The sequence below is a fragment of the Cygnus olor genome, chromosome 6, assembly GCF_009769625.2.
Source record: "Cygnus olor isolate bCygOlo1 chromosome 6, bCygOlo1.pri.v2, whole genome shotgun sequence".
Taxonomy (NCBI): Eukaryota; Metazoa; Chordata; class Aves; order Anseriformes; family Anatidae; genus Cygnus; species Cygnus olor.
The window spans coordinates 31,312,511-31,331,005 of NC_049174.1; the positions used below are offsets into that span (position 1 = coordinate 31,312,511).

General features: G+C 36.9%; 1 protein-coding gene across 2 annotated transcripts in view; it reads left to right on the forward strand.

Annotated features, from left to right (window-relative positions):
- The window catches only part of CCDC93 (coiled-coil domain containing 93), a 41,536-nt gene extending 24,059 nt beyond the window's left edge, over positions 1–17,477 (forward strand). Inside the window, exons 13-24 of one of the 2 annotated variants that reach the window (XM_040562541.1) lie at positions 878–940; positions 1,851–1,924; positions 2,480–2,561; positions 3,863–3,934; positions 4,957–5,028; positions 5,284–5,392; positions 7,734–7,816; positions 9,751–9,788; positions 11,236–11,320; positions 12,745–12,858; positions 15,674–15,740; positions 17,056–17,477. In XM_040562541.1, the coding sequence (XP_040418475.1) occupies positions 878–940; positions 1,851–1,924; positions 2,480–2,561; positions 3,863–3,934; positions 4,957–5,028; positions 5,284–5,392; positions 7,734–7,816; positions 9,751–9,788; positions 11,236–11,320; positions 12,745–12,858; positions 15,674–15,727 (846 nt within the window). In that variant the 3' untranslated portion in view covers positions 15,728–15,740; positions 17,056–17,477. Of the gene's footprint in view, positions 1–877; positions 941–1,850; positions 1,925–2,479; positions 2,562–3,862; positions 3,935–4,956; positions 5,029–5,283; positions 5,393–7,733; positions 7,817–9,750; positions 9,789–11,235; positions 11,321–12,744; positions 12,859–15,673 lie in introns of both variants that reach the window. The other variant, XM_040562542.1, reaches the window with a different exon arrangement.
- Positions 17,478–18,495: the final 1,018 nt, after the last annotated feature.

Here is an 18,495-nt window from a genome sequence, read left to right on the forward strand (position 1 = left end):
CACTAGCACACTGACCTCCAGCCATGCTGTTTGTTTTTTTTTTTTCCCCTAGTTGAACAGTAGGAGAGGCTGGTATATGAGCTTATTAGCAGTTGGAATTGGCTTTTGCAGTGGGGTGAGATAGAAGAAGTTAAAATCAGTGACAGTCAAGACCTCCTTTTAAAAGGTGTCTGTGAAATTCTGTCTTCAGTACTGCCAGTATTAAGTAATTTCTGGCAGGAGTTCTCATATCAAGTGGTTCTTTAATCTTTACGTCTATTTTCATGAGATGTGGACTTCAGGTTTAAATTACTTTTTCAGCTAGTTAGAATTCAGTCTGTTGGTGATTTATTTGTGAAAAATACAGAAATACTAATGCAAAAAGTCTTATAAATTTGTCTGTGGAGAGGGATGATTAGAGTGAGTCACAGCTCCGTGTGGTGAATGGCAAACTCAGCCATCAGGAAAAGAGGAAAAGAAGAGGATCAGAAAGCCAAATGTGCATTTCTTTACTTGCAGTGCTTCTGCTTCACTTCTCTAACCCACGCCCTGTTTTTATTGTTAATATTTGCAGTGTTACCTTAAAATATATGGACTTTAGGGAAGATATTTATGTAAAAATTAACCTCTAAACTATTTGACAAGTGAAATAGCCAGTGGCATTTTGGTAATAATATATATCAGGAAGGTCAGGTGGAAAGTATTTGCTGCTATTAATTAAATATTCAGAGTTCTTGCAATAAGATATACTCACCTGACGAGAAAAGCCCCTGTTTGTGATGGCTTGCCTGTCATTTAACAGACAACCATTATTAACGTCTCAAATATTGCTATTCTCCATTACAGGTGTAATTAGCGTGAACATAGAATTTAACCCTCTTCTTTCTCTTTGTAATAGTTGCAAGCTAAATGTGCTGATCTGCAGACAAAATGTACCGAAGCAAAAAAGACGTTAACCGAGGTAATCTCTTTGTTTGTGCGCTGATTCTAGCTGGATCATTTTTGAGATATCTCTTTTGAGAAGTTATGTGTAGATGGATGTATTAAATGCTGAAGATGACTGACAACTTTTCTATGTTAAGAAGGTTTTGAGGTTGTGAATAGGGTTATGATTTTTTTGTCTTATTGCCCAGTAGCTTTTCTAGTCCAAAAGAAAAACTCACACACTCTAGAGTGGGAGGAAGTGTCAGGAAGTGGCTTTACTATGAAAAGAAAATAATGTTTATAATGGCAACAGAGCGTATGAGTCAGTAAAAATGATTGCGTGAAGTGAAATGTTAATCTATTGGATTTCTTCATGGAGTTATTTTTGGATTTAATTATTTCTGCATGTGAAGACTGCTTTTTGACATTTTATTGCTTTTAATTCTTAGATTGTTGCTCTGCTTTTTTTTATGACGATGCTTCTACGTAACTCTAGATCCGAAATATCGTGAATAGGATTTTTTTATTTGGTTGGTTGTCTTTTTTCTTTCAGTGGGAAGGATTACAGACATAGTAAAGGGATTGAACTAAACATTATGGTCTGAAAGAGAAAGTTGTATCTGATTTTACTGTCTGATCTCATATGTCAACTGTGGAACCCTCTTCCAGTTGTGAAATCTCATTATGACTGGATTTTGTTCTTCATAAGTCCTTGCAGTCCTGCTCAAATTCAGCACTTAGATCTTCATGTTCTGTGCCTTGTATTACCAGCATTTTGGTTGTACTCACGGGTTGCTGGATGCCATGGTTACTGCCTTACCCTGTGCTCCAACAGAATATAGAATAGTTAAGATGAGCATATTGAAGTCACTTGGCACAATGTAGGGGACAATCATGTTTTTTATTTTAAAAGTGTATCTTACAGAATTATTATTTATAACCCGTAGGTCAAGAGTTACAGTGAAAAGCTGGACAAGGAATTGGCGGCTTTAGAAACAATAGAATCCCAAGCAGATTCTAGGTAAGTGTTTTTCCTTCTTTTGTGACATTTGAAGTTCTGAAAAATGATGGTTTTAAAACCAAGTAATTGAATATTTCTAGCTTTTTTCAGCCTAAACAAATAATTAGAATCTAAACAAGTACATTTTCCAGCTTCCTTCCAAAGGCAGCAAAAGATTGTCTTATTATTAAGTCTGAGTGAAAAGTGTCAATACGTAGCTGAAAATAAATGTACATGCTTAAATGTAATACAAGCAAAAGAATACTAAACACAATTGAAATGTATATGAAGCCTTCCTGTTCTTATTTTCTTTATATTTGAAGCCTTCATCTTGCATAAATTAGGGTACTCTTTCAAAACTTCCACAATAATGAGGTGAGAGCATTGCAAAATCATCAAAATATTTAGGGTAATACCACGTTTTATTTTGACCATAGTAATATTTGGATTTGTCATTTACACGGATTTTATTGGAAAATTGTATAGAACTAAGCTTATTCTAGTATCTTTTAGTTCTCAATCTGTTTAATTTAAAAACTAAAAAACTAATGCAGTTTGCTGGATCTTCAAATTTAGCATATTACAGAATCTGCGAGCACTGGTGGCCATGAATGAGAACCTCAAAAGTCAGGAGCAAGAATTCAAAGCACATTGTAGGGTAAGTTTTGATTTCTTATATAATGCTTCTTTACCAAGCTTTAAATGTATCCTTATACTTCTTCCCGCTTTGTCCCTTCTTCCCCTTCCTGTCATTTACTGCTTTTTACAGGTTCGTATTAAATACTGCCACTAGTTTGATTTTTTGCAGAATTATGGACAGTTGCCCAGTTCTGCAGTGTATCATATCTTCAACGAGGCTGTCAACCAAGAAGGTTGGAACTGAACTAACCAGAAGGACTGGCTCCCTGCTATGAGGCAGGGAGCTACAAGGAAGACAGGCAGGGCATCTGAAGTAGTGTGGTCTTCAATGTTTTGTTTTGCCCGGGGTCTTTGCTAAAAGGCAGTTTCTAGAAAAAACGCCAGATCAGCCCTGTACTGTGGCTCTTCTTGTTCCCCTCCCTATTCTGCTAAGAGTATCTGGAGATGTGGCAACAGGGATTACAAATAGATAATAATATTACAATAAATCTAAGTTTGAGATCAGGCTGTACTAGATACCATCTGTGCTATTCACAGCCTGAAACACATTCTGTGGTCTTGGACGAGCAGTGACCTGAGGAGCACAGTGCACAAGAGGAAGGCGTCTTGAAAGTCCCTAGCTTTGGAGCAAACCACCGGAAGAGACAGAGATTGAGATAAATCTACAGTTTTCAGAGTAGAGTTTGTTTTACTGCTTAATTAGTGTTTTGTTGCCATGTTTACTGCTGTGTTTATGGGCTGCTTAGAAATACGATCAGAGAGAATTGTTTCCTTCTCTTCTGTTTAAACAGTGTTAGATCAAATTTAATGGAATGAAAAAAAGTAAAAAGACATACTGCCTGTGGCAGATACTGAGCATAGAAACCTCATTTTCCCCAAACATACCGTTCTGGAAAGCTGTAAAGGATCCTGATGGAAACTACCTTACAACTAACTTTGTTCATTCATTAGTGTGAATACCACCTGTTGTGGTTCTGTGTCATGCTGTTGCTATTGTAATATTTCCTTACTTCCTTAGTTTCTCATTTTCTATGTCACTCATTAGTTGTTTCAGCTGGCTCTAGTATATTTGTAAATAAGAAATAAATCCGTTCCTTTGTTTGGTAAAAGCAGGCATTCAATTTTATGTAATGAGTAATAATGGATGCCTTACCCCTGGGCAAGGAAAGCTGTTTAATCTTACAAATTCTAAAATAAAATATGTTGTCAGTGCCACAGTTTTGTTACAGGTCTATGGCATCAAGCCTCCTTCCATCCCCTTTTAGGAGAGGTCTCAATTAAAAGCAATGTAAGTTCCTCTCTTTTTTTTTTATTTTGTAGGAAGAAATGGAGCGTCTTCAACAAAATATTGAGAATCTGAAAGCTGAGGCAGCAGAAAGCGGGGAGGAAGAGGTAAATATCAAATGTGTTAATTGTTTGTTTTCAGTTTGCGTTTTAAAATACTGGTTTAGGTCCTTCTGACTTTGGTACATTCTGGTAAGAAAATCTGTTGCAATCTCTGAAAAATTCTATTTTCTATCACTGGTAAAGCCACAATTCTGGCTAATAAACAGAGAAGTGCAGTAGACCGAAAATCACCGTCAAATCATTTTGTCATTTTGTCAAATCATATATGTGACAAAAACAAGTCTTCCTCAGAAAGCATGTTTGTTTTGGTTGTCTTTTTCTTTTCTTAAAAGTGGATTTATTTGAGGGATGGAGGCACAGGTTTTTAGTGGCTCAGTGCATTGTATGCAGTGAGCAGCTGTCTGAAGGTAGGTTTTAGTACAAGTGCATCCAGACCGAAGGCAATGAATAACAAATGAACAGAAAACGAAGAGCTTGACTCGCTTGCATTTTCAGTGAGTAAACATTTGGTGTATTTGTGTGTCTAAAATGAGGTAGATTACAAGTTCCATGACGCTGCCGTCCTTCTGAACACAGTGTGTAAAAATGAAAACATAAACCTCAGTGTTGTATATTTTTAAAGAAGGAAAAAAAATCTTTAAATCTGCAATCCAGAAAATGTAGGACACACATCTCAGAGGGTTTATGTTCTGTCCTGGGCCTTGTTTATCTTTAACCCTGCCAATGAATCAAAGTATAAACATTCGGACAAGTGCAAAGAATCTTTTGATAGATGTCTTCATTTTGTGTGACTGTAGCAAAGCAGTGGGGAAAAACTATCGACAAATCTTAAAAACTAAAATATCAGTATTAAAATTATCAAAACACATTTGTTTACAGTAAAAAAAAGTCGTCATTTTTTAAAATGCAGATTATGAATCATATTTAAAAAAGCAAATGGTTGTGTTTTAGTGGGAGCCATTAAATGGAAGATACAAATACAGAAAACAAACCCATCTGCACATTTTTGTAATTGCGCTCTCATTTGTTGCTGTAATACACAATTGTTTTGGGTTCTCAAATTCTAGGAGCCGAATAAGCTTATAGACCAGCAGTACAAAACTGAGAAAGATAAACTTCAAAAGATCCGGCTGTTATTGGTGAGTCTTCATAAATTGGACAAAATTACTTGTGTTTTTCTTACCTTGTCACTTTTAATACCTCTCTTCTTGTTGTTTAATTAAAAAAAATAAATCACAAATCAGTTACAAAATAATATTGAGCCTCAGCCAACACTTTTTAAAAAAAAAAAAAAATGATTATTTAGTAACAAAATATTGCTGGGGGGGCTTCATCCATTTTAAGAAAAGAACGAGAAGAGGCTTTGTTTTCTCCCCTCCTAACTTTCTATTCAGGCACGAAGAAACAGAGAAATAGCGATTTTACAGCGCAAGATTGATGAAGTACCCAGCCGAGCTGAGCTAACACAATATCAGAAGAGATTTATTGAACTTTACAGTCAGGGTATGTATATCAAGCAGGAACATTCTGCTGAAAGCTAAAGCCCTGGAAGGAGGGTAATTGCATTTTAAGCTTACGGAGTGTAAAACAGCGCTTGCTAATTCTGAGGAGTTTAAGGGTCGTTTGATATTCACATTATACAACCTATTTTCAAGGTTTTATATGCTGGCTATAAGAATTCTCCTGTGGGTGAAACTTGATACATGAGGTCTTTGGAGTAAATTCTGGCTGCAACAGGTTCAGTCGTATAGTTAAATGACCAATGTTTTTAGAAATTCCTTAATCTATTTACAAACGAGGTTGCTATAAATTTAAGTCATGCTTCATTAATTGCTCTTAACATTAGATAGTTTGGTTCAGAATCTGATGTCAACAAAAATAATGCCAAGTAAAGACAAGAACTTCAAAGAAAACAAGGCATTGTTTATTTCATTTTTGATTTATAAATATTCTGCAATATCTTGTTAGGATCAGAGTACAAGTTATCTTCAACTTCTTTTAAGATAAGTTATAAAAAGTGGGCATTTGCTTGGTTAACTGTTTGGATAGCGATGTGTTTGCTGCGCATGGTATGGAGCATGCAAACTGAATAAAATTTTAAAGTTGTTCTGTCAAGCTGACAACGGACCTTACTTACTGGTGCGTATTTAGTGTAGCCTGTATAATGGCATAAGCTAAAATATATTTCTCTGTAGAAGAACTAGCTAGTATTTTAAAGATACTTTGCCTTTATTATATACAGGTACGAACCAAGCTCTTGAAGGTTGAGTAGTTCTAAAATTGTTATCTAACTTTGATTCATATCCATTGTCTTTAAGTCATCTCTAGTTGTATAGTCACATGCTATCTTCCCATGTGCATTATCTAGCTCAGTGCATGGAATAGGTATGCTTCTTCAGTGAGTGCAAATCCAGTTCTTTTCTCCCATTGCCCCCCATTTGCTTTTTACGTGCTATGCAGTTTATTTAATCAAGTCCAGCATCTACCTGCTCAGAAGGTGGAGGCTTCGTTTACATATGAAGGACAGGAAGATTAAGGAGATTTGTGGAACCTTGGGTGCAGATTTAAGAGGCTTTGAATCTTACAGGACTGTTTTCTGTAGCGCAAAATATGTGCGGTAACTTAGGATAACACTGTGCTTGGTCTCCTGGCCAGGAACCTGTACTGCTCAGGCTAAGCTTCTGGAAATTTGAGCTGAAAATCTCTTGCAAGTCTTTCTGTGAACTGTGGCATAGTTTTTTAGAGTTCTTGCATTTGACCAGATTCAGGAGATCTTCAGAGTAGACAAAAACTGTTTTTTGGACTTCTGGGTCCAAGGCATGTTGGACAAGACAATCTTCAGAGGTGCTTTCTGACCTCAGTGGTCCTGTACTGAAATGCTTTTAAATTCCAATATTCCCTTTCTTAAAATGTATAAACCAGAGTGAAATCATCCTCATGTATATCTGACTTAATCATGAACTCTGGAATAATTTTCATTAAATCATTTGATCTTTATAAACATGTACGTTTTTTCAGTTCAGGATTCTAGGCTGCTTAATATAATCGTGGTAACTTTTGCCAGCTGTCCTTCTCAACTGAACTTTTTCCCTTGAGAATCAAGTGTCTTAGATTTCCTTAGACATTGAAGAACTAAAGAATAGACTTCAGAGACTTGAGTATCAATCATCATCTTGTGGACCCAAAGGGGAAAGAGTGTCTGAGCCTTACCTTCTGCACTGAGCTGTGACCAGCATCTGCTATAATCACCTAAAATAGATGGCATTATTTGAAAAGAAATGTTTTTTTTAATTCTATCAGCATGCATATGTTGTAAGAAGAGAAAGGAGGCTTTCAAGCAGTAAAACCTTTCTTGTGCATTGTGCACGTTTGTACCTTGAAAGGTACAGTTTAATGCACTCCTTTTTTCCATGCAATGCTGTCAGATTATCCATTCCTTTTCTGTGCCCCTGCACTCCCCCTGCCCCCCAATGTGCCAGCTAGGCCAGGGCAACTGTTACCAGCACAGCAGCCTCCATGGTGTGAGGTTAAAATTCACGAAGGAAGGATGAACAGGTATTGGTAAGGAAGCACAGCTGATAGTGCCAGTGTGCGTTCGTGAAACAGACTGTCAGCAGCTGGGCTGTAATTTAGACACTGAGCTGTGTTGTTCTGGAACCCAGTTATCATAAAATCTGATAGCTGTGAATGCTGCTGAAGATTTACATGCAGAGGGAATATTCTTCCAGAATGTATTATAGACTGTGTTCCGTTATTGATAATTGTATATTATAAAAAGCCTACCAAGTATTTTTACAGGTTCCATTTCACCCCATTTATTATTCTACCCTTTTTTTCTTTGCAGTCTCAGCAACTCACAAAGAAACTAAACAGTTCTTTACTCTTTATAATACACTGGATGATAAGAAAGTATATTTGGAAAAGGAGGTAAGAGAATGTTCCTATTGTTTTCTAAATATTCAGTCTATGGAGAAGATAGTGAAAGCTAAGTAAAAACTACTTACTCAGCCATGTCAGAGCAGGGTCAGCAGTCTTTGAGAGTAAAATTGAGACAATGAGTTCATAAGAACATTTCTAATGTTGAGGTGGAAGTGGTCTGTGTTGTAAAAAGTGCTGTTGTTAATACAGCATGTTTAATCTGCTTACTGTGCTCACAAAACGCGAGTAACATTTGATTAGCAAATATCTTTGTCACAGGACCAAATTACCCTGTTTCTCTCTTCTTGGTTAACCTAACCAACCCATCTCCAGTAACTCTGGAAAGCAAATTCCACCTGCTGGCTTGCAGCATCATTTGGTTCTCGGTGTCTCAGTGAAAGGTTTCTGCTCATGTGGTTGATGGTTTCAATCACAGTTTTTTAAAATACTTTTTAAAAACATAGTTTTTAAATGTTTTTAAAATCATTTTTTTATTATGTCTTCAATTTTGGGGGTTTATCCACTAGCTTTACTGTTCTGCATTGTAACACAACAACAGTCTTACTGTGCAGCAGTCGTGCTGTGCTAATACTTATTACTTGAATGTTTTGTGGTATAAACTGCGTAATTGCATTATTAAACGCAAACTTTCAAGGCAGGGATTTGGGCTTGGCAAGTGTTGATGAATCATGCAGTAATTTCTTTGAGTAACAGGCATTTTTAAGCGTCACAGCTTCTTTGGAATCTGCTCAGAACTTGTTTGAATTTTTCATAGTGAGGTCATGAACAACTGTGGCTGCTGCCATGCAGCACCTATTGCTCTCATTTATATCAAAGATCTTGGATTTAAGGGAAGTCAGTTTAGCTTTCTGTGGCAGTGGGGTAAATGCTTCTGTTTGCAATGCTCAAGTTTGTTTAGTAAAGAACACATTAAAGCACTCATCAAAAGGAGAAACTGCTTGGAAGGTTTAACTGCAGGAGACTTGTGAGAAGTACTGAAAGCCGAAGGGATCATGTTAATTGCTGCTGCTTGGTGAATTTTAAGCGCCCTCAGAGATGTTTAGAAAGCACGAAAAAAATGTATGGTTTAATCTGCACAGTGAGTTTATACCAAGAGCAACAAAATACTAATGTTACAAATTCTTATGTCTGTATTGTTTAAGTGCAATGTTAGTATCTTTGTAACAGTAGCTATGCAAGTGAAATGCTGTTCTCTACTTCTTAGAAGTTCATCTTTAAACAGACTGTGAAATAGGTAGAGGTGAAGTGTGTAATGATGCATGGTTTTATGGAAGCCAGTAAAACTGACCAGCACAAAGAATACAGTGCAGAAATTCACCTGTTCTGCACTGCTTGGTTAGGCTGTATGGTATTAGGTGTGGCTGTGTGGTGAGCCTGACCGGCTCCAGTCTCTAAAGCAAAAGGTTTTCTATTAGTTTTTATTTTTTAAGACATTTAAGCAAAACTGTTCTACTTTGACACTGCAACTAGGACTAAGTATGCTACTTTAATATAGCTATAACATACGCTTGTGCACCATCACAGTTGAACACTGGACAACTACCTGTAAGCTTCAACACATTTAAACAGCTCTTTTACTTCATTGCTTTAGTATAGAAAGCTGTCCTGCACGAATATGTGATTTTTGTAATATTCTCAGTGGTGTAACTGGACATCAGTAAAACTAAAAACCTCAATTTTGATCCAAGACTTGCTGCTGCCTTCTGTGGTTCCTCCACTAGGACAGATGTCACTTACAAAGACGGATTGTGGTTCCTTTTTCAAAAAGAAGCTCAGGATTTCATACAGCTGACTGCTTGTCAGGGAAGCCTTGATACCAGTCCATTTTTAGATCTGAATTTCATGTTATTGTCTGTGAAAACTCAGAGTAACATCAGAAAGGACAAATGTATATTTTCTTTCTTTTTTTTTTAAATTCACAGGTTAATTTACTAAATTCTATTCATGACAACTTTCATCAGTAAGTAATGGTCATTTTTCTCTTGATAGTTGCAGTGGGTGGTGTGGTTGTTTGGAAAAAATGGGAGGGGGCATGAGTTAGTGCAAAAATTTGTTAGAATATTTTATTAACTTAAACAGTTTAATAAAATAGTTTATTAATTCTGTTTAAGCTACTGTTTGGGGAATCACAGACTTAAAATTACTTAACTTTTATAGTCAACATATGTTTTTAATATCTAGCTGTTCGGTTGCAGTTGTGGAAAGAAATCATTCAGTCATAATTTTCCTGGCATTAATTGAAGTATTTTTCTTCATTTTGTGAGTTTGTGGTTATTACATTATGTACAAAACATTAGGCTCGAACATATTTCAGACATGTTTATTATACACTAACTCTGTATTTAAAGGTTTTGATGAAGTGTGAAGTCTTTAGGTAAAATCATGGTTCCCTTGGAAGTTTAAAGTCGAATATCAGTCTGTGATGCAGCCAGCATTTGTTCCTCTGTGGTTTTTTTTGGCTTTGGGGGCGGGTGGGGGAACTCCATTGTGATTTTTTTTGTCACAACAGTACAGTGCAATAGAGTCATGGGGGAGGATATGGCCTCATAAGTTATAAACATTTTTTTCTGTTATATCTTTTTATAATTCTGTTGTGAAATTGTTTTTTTCTTATAGAGTAATTAATGATCTCTGTAATCCTATACACCTGTGCCTTTTTGTGTTTGCTCAGAAGTGTTGAGCTTTGTGATGTTTTTTCCTATTATCTAAAGTTCTAATTACAACTAAAACAACAACAACAAAAAATCCACACCAGCACAAAAAAAAAAAAATTAGTTATTTCAAATGTTATCCTTTGCAGCTTTGCAGCAGGGATCATAGATCTGTTTTGCTCGGTGATAAGATCTTTTTGATATTCTGTCCAGTCATTAGAAACCAATTCTTTAATTGACAACTGTGTTTTGGATTGTTTTTATTGATGGTTGGGTGGGGTGTGGGGTGGCATTTTCTTTATTTTGTTTTCCTTAATCTGTTCAGAAGTATTTTGGGGCCTGTAACATATCTTGGCCTCTTCCTGTTAGGGCATAAATTATCTTTTTTAGAATATTTACTGTTCTAGTCCTCTACTCACCTTCTTTATATTCTAATCAGCTGCCTTTATTATAAGTTTGTGCTCTTGGTTAGTTAATAGTAGTTCATTGTTTATTACAACACATAAGAGAAAGGAACAGATGCAAGCTGTCAAGGAAAATGTTTGCGATGAGCTCTGTAGTCTGTTCCCATCTCTTTGATGGTTTATACCAGCTGAAGATCTGCACTGTACTTGAAATCATTGATTAAAAAGATGAGTTTTTTACAAAGGATATTAAGCAATGTGAGTACTTGGACATGGGTAAATACGCAAGGTAATTGTAGATGAGACACATTGTCCCACATCCCTATCAGTTATTATCTTTTTTTCTTTCCAGAGCGATGGCATCTTCTGGTTCTCGTGAGCAGTTCTTACGGCAGATGGAACAGATTGTGGAAGGCATCAAACAGAATCGAATGAAGGTCAGAGACTCTTCTCGCTTTCTTTTCTAGAACCTGGGAATTATTTCAGAAAAGCCTCTTGGTTAATAACTATGAATGCAGAAATTCATTATATGAGGTGCAAATTAAGGAAGCAACTAACAAGTATTGTCTCTTTCACATCCATAACAAACTGTTCACCACTAAAATGGTAATGGACAGAGTAGAAGAGAGAGGAATTTTGTACCCCTGAACTTTGTTACTGGGAGTGTAGAGACTTAGCTCTTTGAAACAGCTGGTTCAAGTATCTCGCTGATATCCCTGAAGTTGATAAGAATTTTTTTCCATTTGGACTGCATAAGCACAGCCAGGCCTATGTCAGACCCACTTTCTGGATTTAACCTGATTTAGAAAAGACTAGGTGTTGCTGCTGAATACACAGCCTCAGTGGAATTGTGTTAAGTGGGCTTGGGGCAATGCATGCACACAAAGCAAGCATGAGGTTCAACAGCTGCTCCAGCTGAAGCCGTCTATGGATCTATTTGCATACAATGGGGTAGTTTTAAGTACCTGGTAATAGCAGTTACTAATTTGTAATTATTGTGTTGTTTTACGTTCTATTCATATGGAAATAGATTTATATACCATTAAGGGGCTTTGAGATGCTTTATTCTGTAGAGCCAGGAGATTCTTGGTAGTGGATTATAGTTGTTCATTTGAGTTGAAATGGAAGTATGGTGCACTTCAAATCAACATATACCAGAGTGTGTACTGAAAAAGCTGTCTTGCCAGGTAAAAGGCTGTTTTATCTTAATAGCTAAGCAGAAACTTCGGATATAAAATGCAATAATTATGTGTATATAGGAAAAAAAATAGGATGGAATGCAACTCAAGCTGTCATAAAGCCCTCTGCACTACCAAACTCATAAAAACATATTGACTAGAGACTATTGTGTTGGAGAACATTGTTTTCAAAGAGGACAAAGGACAGCAGAATAGTTGGTGATGCTGTTGTATGTATGGGTTATCTTTCTGTTACCAAGGCTGATGTAACGAGTGAGTCAAGGTCAAACTGAGATTATGAGAAGACTTCAGAACAGTGCAATTCCAACGAGCGTAGATGAGTTTGAAGATGATTACACTTTTTTTGGAAGAGTGACATTCTCTTATTGTTGTAGCAAGCAACTGCAAGAAACTGAAACGGTCTAGGAGTTCATTGTTTTGAGGAGTTCATTGTTTTGTTTTCTGTCTTGACCTCCATTATGCAGACAGAAATGAATAACAGCACAATAAGTCAAAGGAGTGAAAGCAGACCAAGAGCTCTGTGTTGTTCTTTGGGTTCTTAAAAGTGAACTCTTAAATCTTCGAAGTCCATTAAAATCATCAATTGTTTCTCACACTTCATGTGCATATGTGTGTGTTCCTTATACAGTAGGTGACCTTTTATCCTTCCTATATACTTACAGATGGAAAAGAAGAAGCAAGAAAACAAAATGCGAAGAGATCAGTTGAATGACGAATACTTGGAGCTTCTAGAGAAACAGAGGCTTTACTTTAAAACAGTGAAAGAATTTAAAGAGGTAAGAATGTTTTGGGTTTTTTTTGCTAATGTAAGCTGATGAGTATTTGAACTGATAAAGAGTTGCTTAAGAAGTTCTGCTCAGATACACTGATTGTTTTCAAGTGTGTTATAAACCTTGCTTATGTTTAGGAGCAAAGGAGCAAATTTCTACTAAATACATGGATTTGTCTAGAACTTAAAAAAAAAAAAAAAAACCTGCATTTCTCTACTGTACCTCAAGAGTTAAATCACAAAAAGTTAGCTGTCTGAGGAAGCTGCCAATCTCATTTTGAGAAGGAGCTTTGTAGTGCTACCTAGAAATGAGCAGCATTCGTGTTGTGGGAATGGATGAATAGCTCTCCCCTCATTAGCAGAACTGTGAACTTTTTCTCTTTTTTTGTAAGGCTCATGATGTAGTTCATTGCTGCATTTCTACTCAATGAGAATTTAGAAGGCAACAAATGGGTCTGCAACAGCAAATGCTTTCATTAGGCATTGGGGGCAGACAGCATCTGACTTGCTGATACATTAGGGACAGTTCTAGTAACCACCTGGAGACAAGGTGGGATTTCTGGTGGAACATCTGCCTGACTGACTGCTCTCACTGACATCACTGGCAGCAGAGGCAAATCCAAGTTGTTTCATTTCTCAAGAGTGAATTTGAATAGTTAGTTTAATTAATCCACTAATAGTATTCCTAAAAGTAAGAATGGATTTAGGCTTATTAATGCCATGACAGCTAATAAGAGCTATTTTACTTTCTTAAACTTACAGTATATAACATGTATCTTTTGGATGAGGTTTTAGGCTTTTGAGGCACCACAATAATGGGAAGGAAGGAAGGAAGGAAGGAAAATTGGTGGAATTGAATTTATGTCCCTCCTACTTAGGAGTAGACAGTGGAAGCAATTCAAATAGTTTATGCTATCTTGAAACAGACATGCAGGATTGCTCTTTGACACTTGTTGCTTAAAAATTCCATAAAACTGGGGTAAGACACAGAAGCCTAGTATTCAGGTAAGAAATTGACTACATAGTAACTTAAGAGCTTTGTTAAAGCCTGTCAGGGGATGAAGGAGTGGGTTTGCATGTTTGTGTTGCTTCTGTTTTTCTGCACTTCATTAAAAAAAAAAAGTCAATTCAAGGTTTTAAGGCTTCTAAACATGTGTAGGCTTTAACGTCTAGTGACCCATTTTGGCTTGACTTAGGCATTTACTTGTGCACAAGTGTTCCTTACAATGCTTATTGCACCATGTTAACGATGTCTCTTGGTGTGATTCTTCATGTGATTCTTTAAGTTTTATTCTGAAAAATTCCTTTGTCACTGATCAGCAAGCACCACTCCATATTACATGGGTTTGTTACTGCGTAAGCTGTATATTCAGGTCTATGAGCAGCAGCTAGGTATGTGTGAGTAAGGGAGGTGTTGTGGTTTAGCCCGGCTGGCAGTCAAACACCACACAGCCGTTCGCTCACCCTCCCCCCTCCCTCTCCGGGATGGGGGAGAGAAACGGGAAAGTGAAGCCTGTGAGTTGAGATAAAGACAGTTTATTAAGACAGGGAAAAGAATAACAACAATAATAATAATAATAGTATTAATAGTAATAATGTGTACGAAATAAGTGATGCACAATGCAATTGCTCACCACCCGTTGACCGATGCCCAGCCTATCCCCGAGCAGCCGGCCACCCCTCCACCCCGGCTAGCCACCCCTATATATTGTTCAGCATGACGTCAGATGGTATGGAATACCCCTTTGGCCAGTTTGGGTCAGCTGTCCTGGGTCTGTCCCCTCCCAGCTTCTGCTGCATCCCTAGCCTGCTCGCTAGCAGGACAGAGAGAGGCTGAAAAGTCCTTGGCTTGGTGTAAGCACTGCTCTACAACAATTAAAACATCAGCATGTTATCAGCGCTCTTCTCATCCTAATCCAAAACATAGCACCCTGCCAGCTACTAGGAGGAAAATTAACTCTGTCCTAACTGAAACCAGGACAGGAGGGAATCCAGAATCTTTGTAGTCCCTAAATACTTTTAGGGACCAGCCTCGTTTTCTGACCCCTGTCAAAGGACTGATTAATACTTCATTGATTTAGCCTTGCCTGAGTTTATCATAATGTGCTTCTGTTAATCACTGTCTCCATGATAATAAATGAAAGTAGTGCTGCCAGGCGAAATTGTTAATGGCTTCAGGAGTTTGGGGGAAAAGAAGACTTTCTGGTTTATTTTGAGACAGCTCCTTCCTGTTCTGGATGGTACACTCTGGGAGATTGACAGACTGTTCAGCTACTTTTCTGACAGAATTTTGCATCCTCTTTGTAGAAGTTAGGTGGATTTTTTTAAACAATAAATAAGCCATTTGTCTTCCTCTGCCTTGTGAGACACCTTCAATCTTGCTATCCTTAAAAATTAATAGTGGTTGTGGTGTTGAAAACTGATGGTATGTACCTATGTAAATATATTTCTTGACTTGGAGTTATTCTGTAAACACTGACTTTTTTTTTGCAAACTGTCTTGTGAATTTTTAGATCACTTAAAAGTAATCTCAGTTTCAGATTTATTCAATTTATAAATAAATAGGTGGATATGCTTTAACTACTTGTAACCATTTTAGACTAATGGTCAAGCAGCATTCCTTTTGGCGTGTATGTTGTGAAGTTTAATGAATGTCCTATTGAAATACGTTTATGGATGAATCAGAATTATCTTCCGCACTCATTCCAGGCTACTGTGGATTTTGGAGATCTCTCAAAATTAGAGGGTTTGGTTTGCTGATGTGAAGATCTAAGTAATAGAATTGAGAGCTACTACCTAATTTGTTTCCTTTCTGTTAACAGGAATGTCGTAAGAATGAAATGCTGCTCTCCAAGCTAAAAGCTAGCTCCTCCTGAACGTCTCCAGCTGGTGAAGTTTATACATGATTGTTCAGTCCATACATCAAATCTTTTTTGTGAAGTGATGGTTAAAAATGCAATTGTAGATATATATATATATATATATACATAAAAAAAATATATATATATACAAAAAATATATATATACAGACACAGCTGTAAAGTCTGGGTTTCTTTTCAGCATGTACTCTTTTACATTCCTTCATCAAACGGCCATGCTATTCATTATTGCCTCCACTACACAGTAAAGAGTTAATGCAGTACAGCAAAATAGAAATTATTTATTTGTTTGTTTTTCACAGAAAGAACAATTAAGATGGTTTTTATTTGGGTTTTAACACTGAAGTACATCAAAACTCTGGAATAAGTAGATATGGACTGTTTAATATGTCCGGTACCATAAGATGAGCACTGCAGGATGCAATAGCTTGTTAATTTTGGCCAAAAATAAACATAAAAAATGGTTCTTGAAACTCTTCACCAGCTAATAACTCCATATTACTTTAATTTACACTCCTAGCTATAGATAAAATTCCAAAGGATAAAAATCAGTTTCTAATGGTTGACAGAAGAAAATGGAAACTTACCTTGGATAATTCCTCATGTAAAACTATAGATCTATATTTTTATAAAGTCTAGCTGTTGTATAAATTTCTTTGAAATTTCATTTTTATATATAGAGTATGTGCTTGTTAAATTAATAGATCCAGGAAAAAAACACCCTAATCCCTAGGGCCATCGCATTATCCCTAGCTGGGATGAAAATCAAAGTCTGTGTCAGCTGTAACATAGGAAGATAAAGATTCAGACTTTCTACTCAAATGAACTGATGCTCACCTTTGAAGACAACAACCTATCTACCCTGCTGAAGATTTGTCCTTGAAAGTTTAGAAACTTTGTGGAACACTTTCTGAAACACTTTTATATCTGTATATAGAGTATTTTATAATTCAAACAGTTGCTTTTTGTACTTAACATCGGGATTTTGGACTGACTTATGTACATCACATATTTTGTTCAGGAAAAGGAAAACCACATTCTTCTTCCCCAATAACATTTACACTGCTGTTAGATTACTTTCTATGGCAGCACATATAAAATAAAAAGATGTTTAGAATCCAGTGACCTTCTGCTATTGTTTTTGAGGTGGCCCTTTAGGCCATGTTAAAGGGCAGCTTTAGAAGCCTTAATATGCTTTTGAATTACAAGTGCATTAAAAGATGAATTCTGTAAATGTAGTATTTTGATATTCAGTCTTAGAAATCCTTTCATGTGTCACATAGCATTCAGTAACACTTCTGTTTTCTCTTGCTGCTCTTGTTAAGCTTGATGTTTCAGTGTTTGGGACAAACTATCAAACCTGCTGTATGCCAAGGAGATCCGTGGAAGGGTTAGATGTGTCTTGCACAGGCATCTGTTCACTGCACAGAATTCTCGGTGGAGACGGTACACGTTCATCACACTGCGCTACCTGATTCCACGCCTTTTGAGGACAGGGGAAGGTTTGATAGTTGTATGTGATCTCATGCAGAGTCTGTAGTGTTAAATGGAGAAATGTATGGAATTGTTAAGATTTGCGTAAGGAGACTGTTGACATTCTGTCTGGGTAAAATGTGGTGAGCTACCCCAACCGTGGTAGGCTAGATTCAATGTGTTGTGCCTTCTCATAAACGAGACTCTGTTTTTGTGACAACCAGAAACACTTTTCCTGTTCCTTCAATACAAATAAAAAGAACCTTTGCACTGAGCCAGTTTGTACCTTACTCCCCCCCCTAGTTAGTGACTGAATACGTGCAGGCTGCTTCTCTTCACATGTATCTGAAAAATCTAGGCAAAATTAAATACCAGAGTACCTGAGGAAGGAAATCTGGATTGAGTGCTACTTGCAGACATTCTCTAGTTGGCTTTGATAGCAGTAGACATAAATGACGTCTACACGCTTTGCCCTCTATAAAAACTGTAATTATTCTTCTAATTTGTACATTGGAGGTAGCATTTCTTCTGATACTTGAGTAGAAATCAAGAAGTAGTATTAGAAAATGGGCACTTCTTCTAACAGCCAACTTTGTTCCTCCTCCTGTTCAACATGATGCCTGTCAGGCTAACTACTTGATCATTCTGTCCCCAGCCACTTTTACTGTGGAGGAACAAGTGTACATCATGCTATGACTACTCCTGGGAAGGTGATTTTTGGGAACAGTATCCACGATGCTCTAGCACTACAAATATGACAATCATGCTAAACAGAACCAAACAAATTAATTTTGGATTCCACTGAAATTATGACAGCTATTTTTCAAAGTGAAAGGCAGTGTCAGGAGGTAACTCTTAAGTGGAATTCTCAAAGACAGGAGGACAGTTCTTAAGCAGTTATGTTTTCATTTAAAAATGCTCATTTTCTCATTTGCTGCTCATTCTCATCTTCCGAAGCTTTTGGATTTCTGCACAATCTGTGGATTGATTCTGAGAGCACAAAAAACCTGAGGCCTTAATTCATACAGCACTGCAGGGTTCAGAGCCTTGCTGCAGGGTGCAGCAATGAACTTTCTGCTGAGCAATAGTCCCCCTGAGTTCTAGGAAGAGATTCAGCATCAGGAAATAAAATTAAAATTAGTAGTCCACTGTGTATGGGCAGAGATAACTGGTGTATTCTAAATGGGCAACTGGTATTTGGGGAAATAAATGATCCAGTGTTGAAGCACTGCCAAATGATTACTTTTTGGAATAGCTTTTTTTTTTTCCTCGTTCTTTCTATTTCTATATTC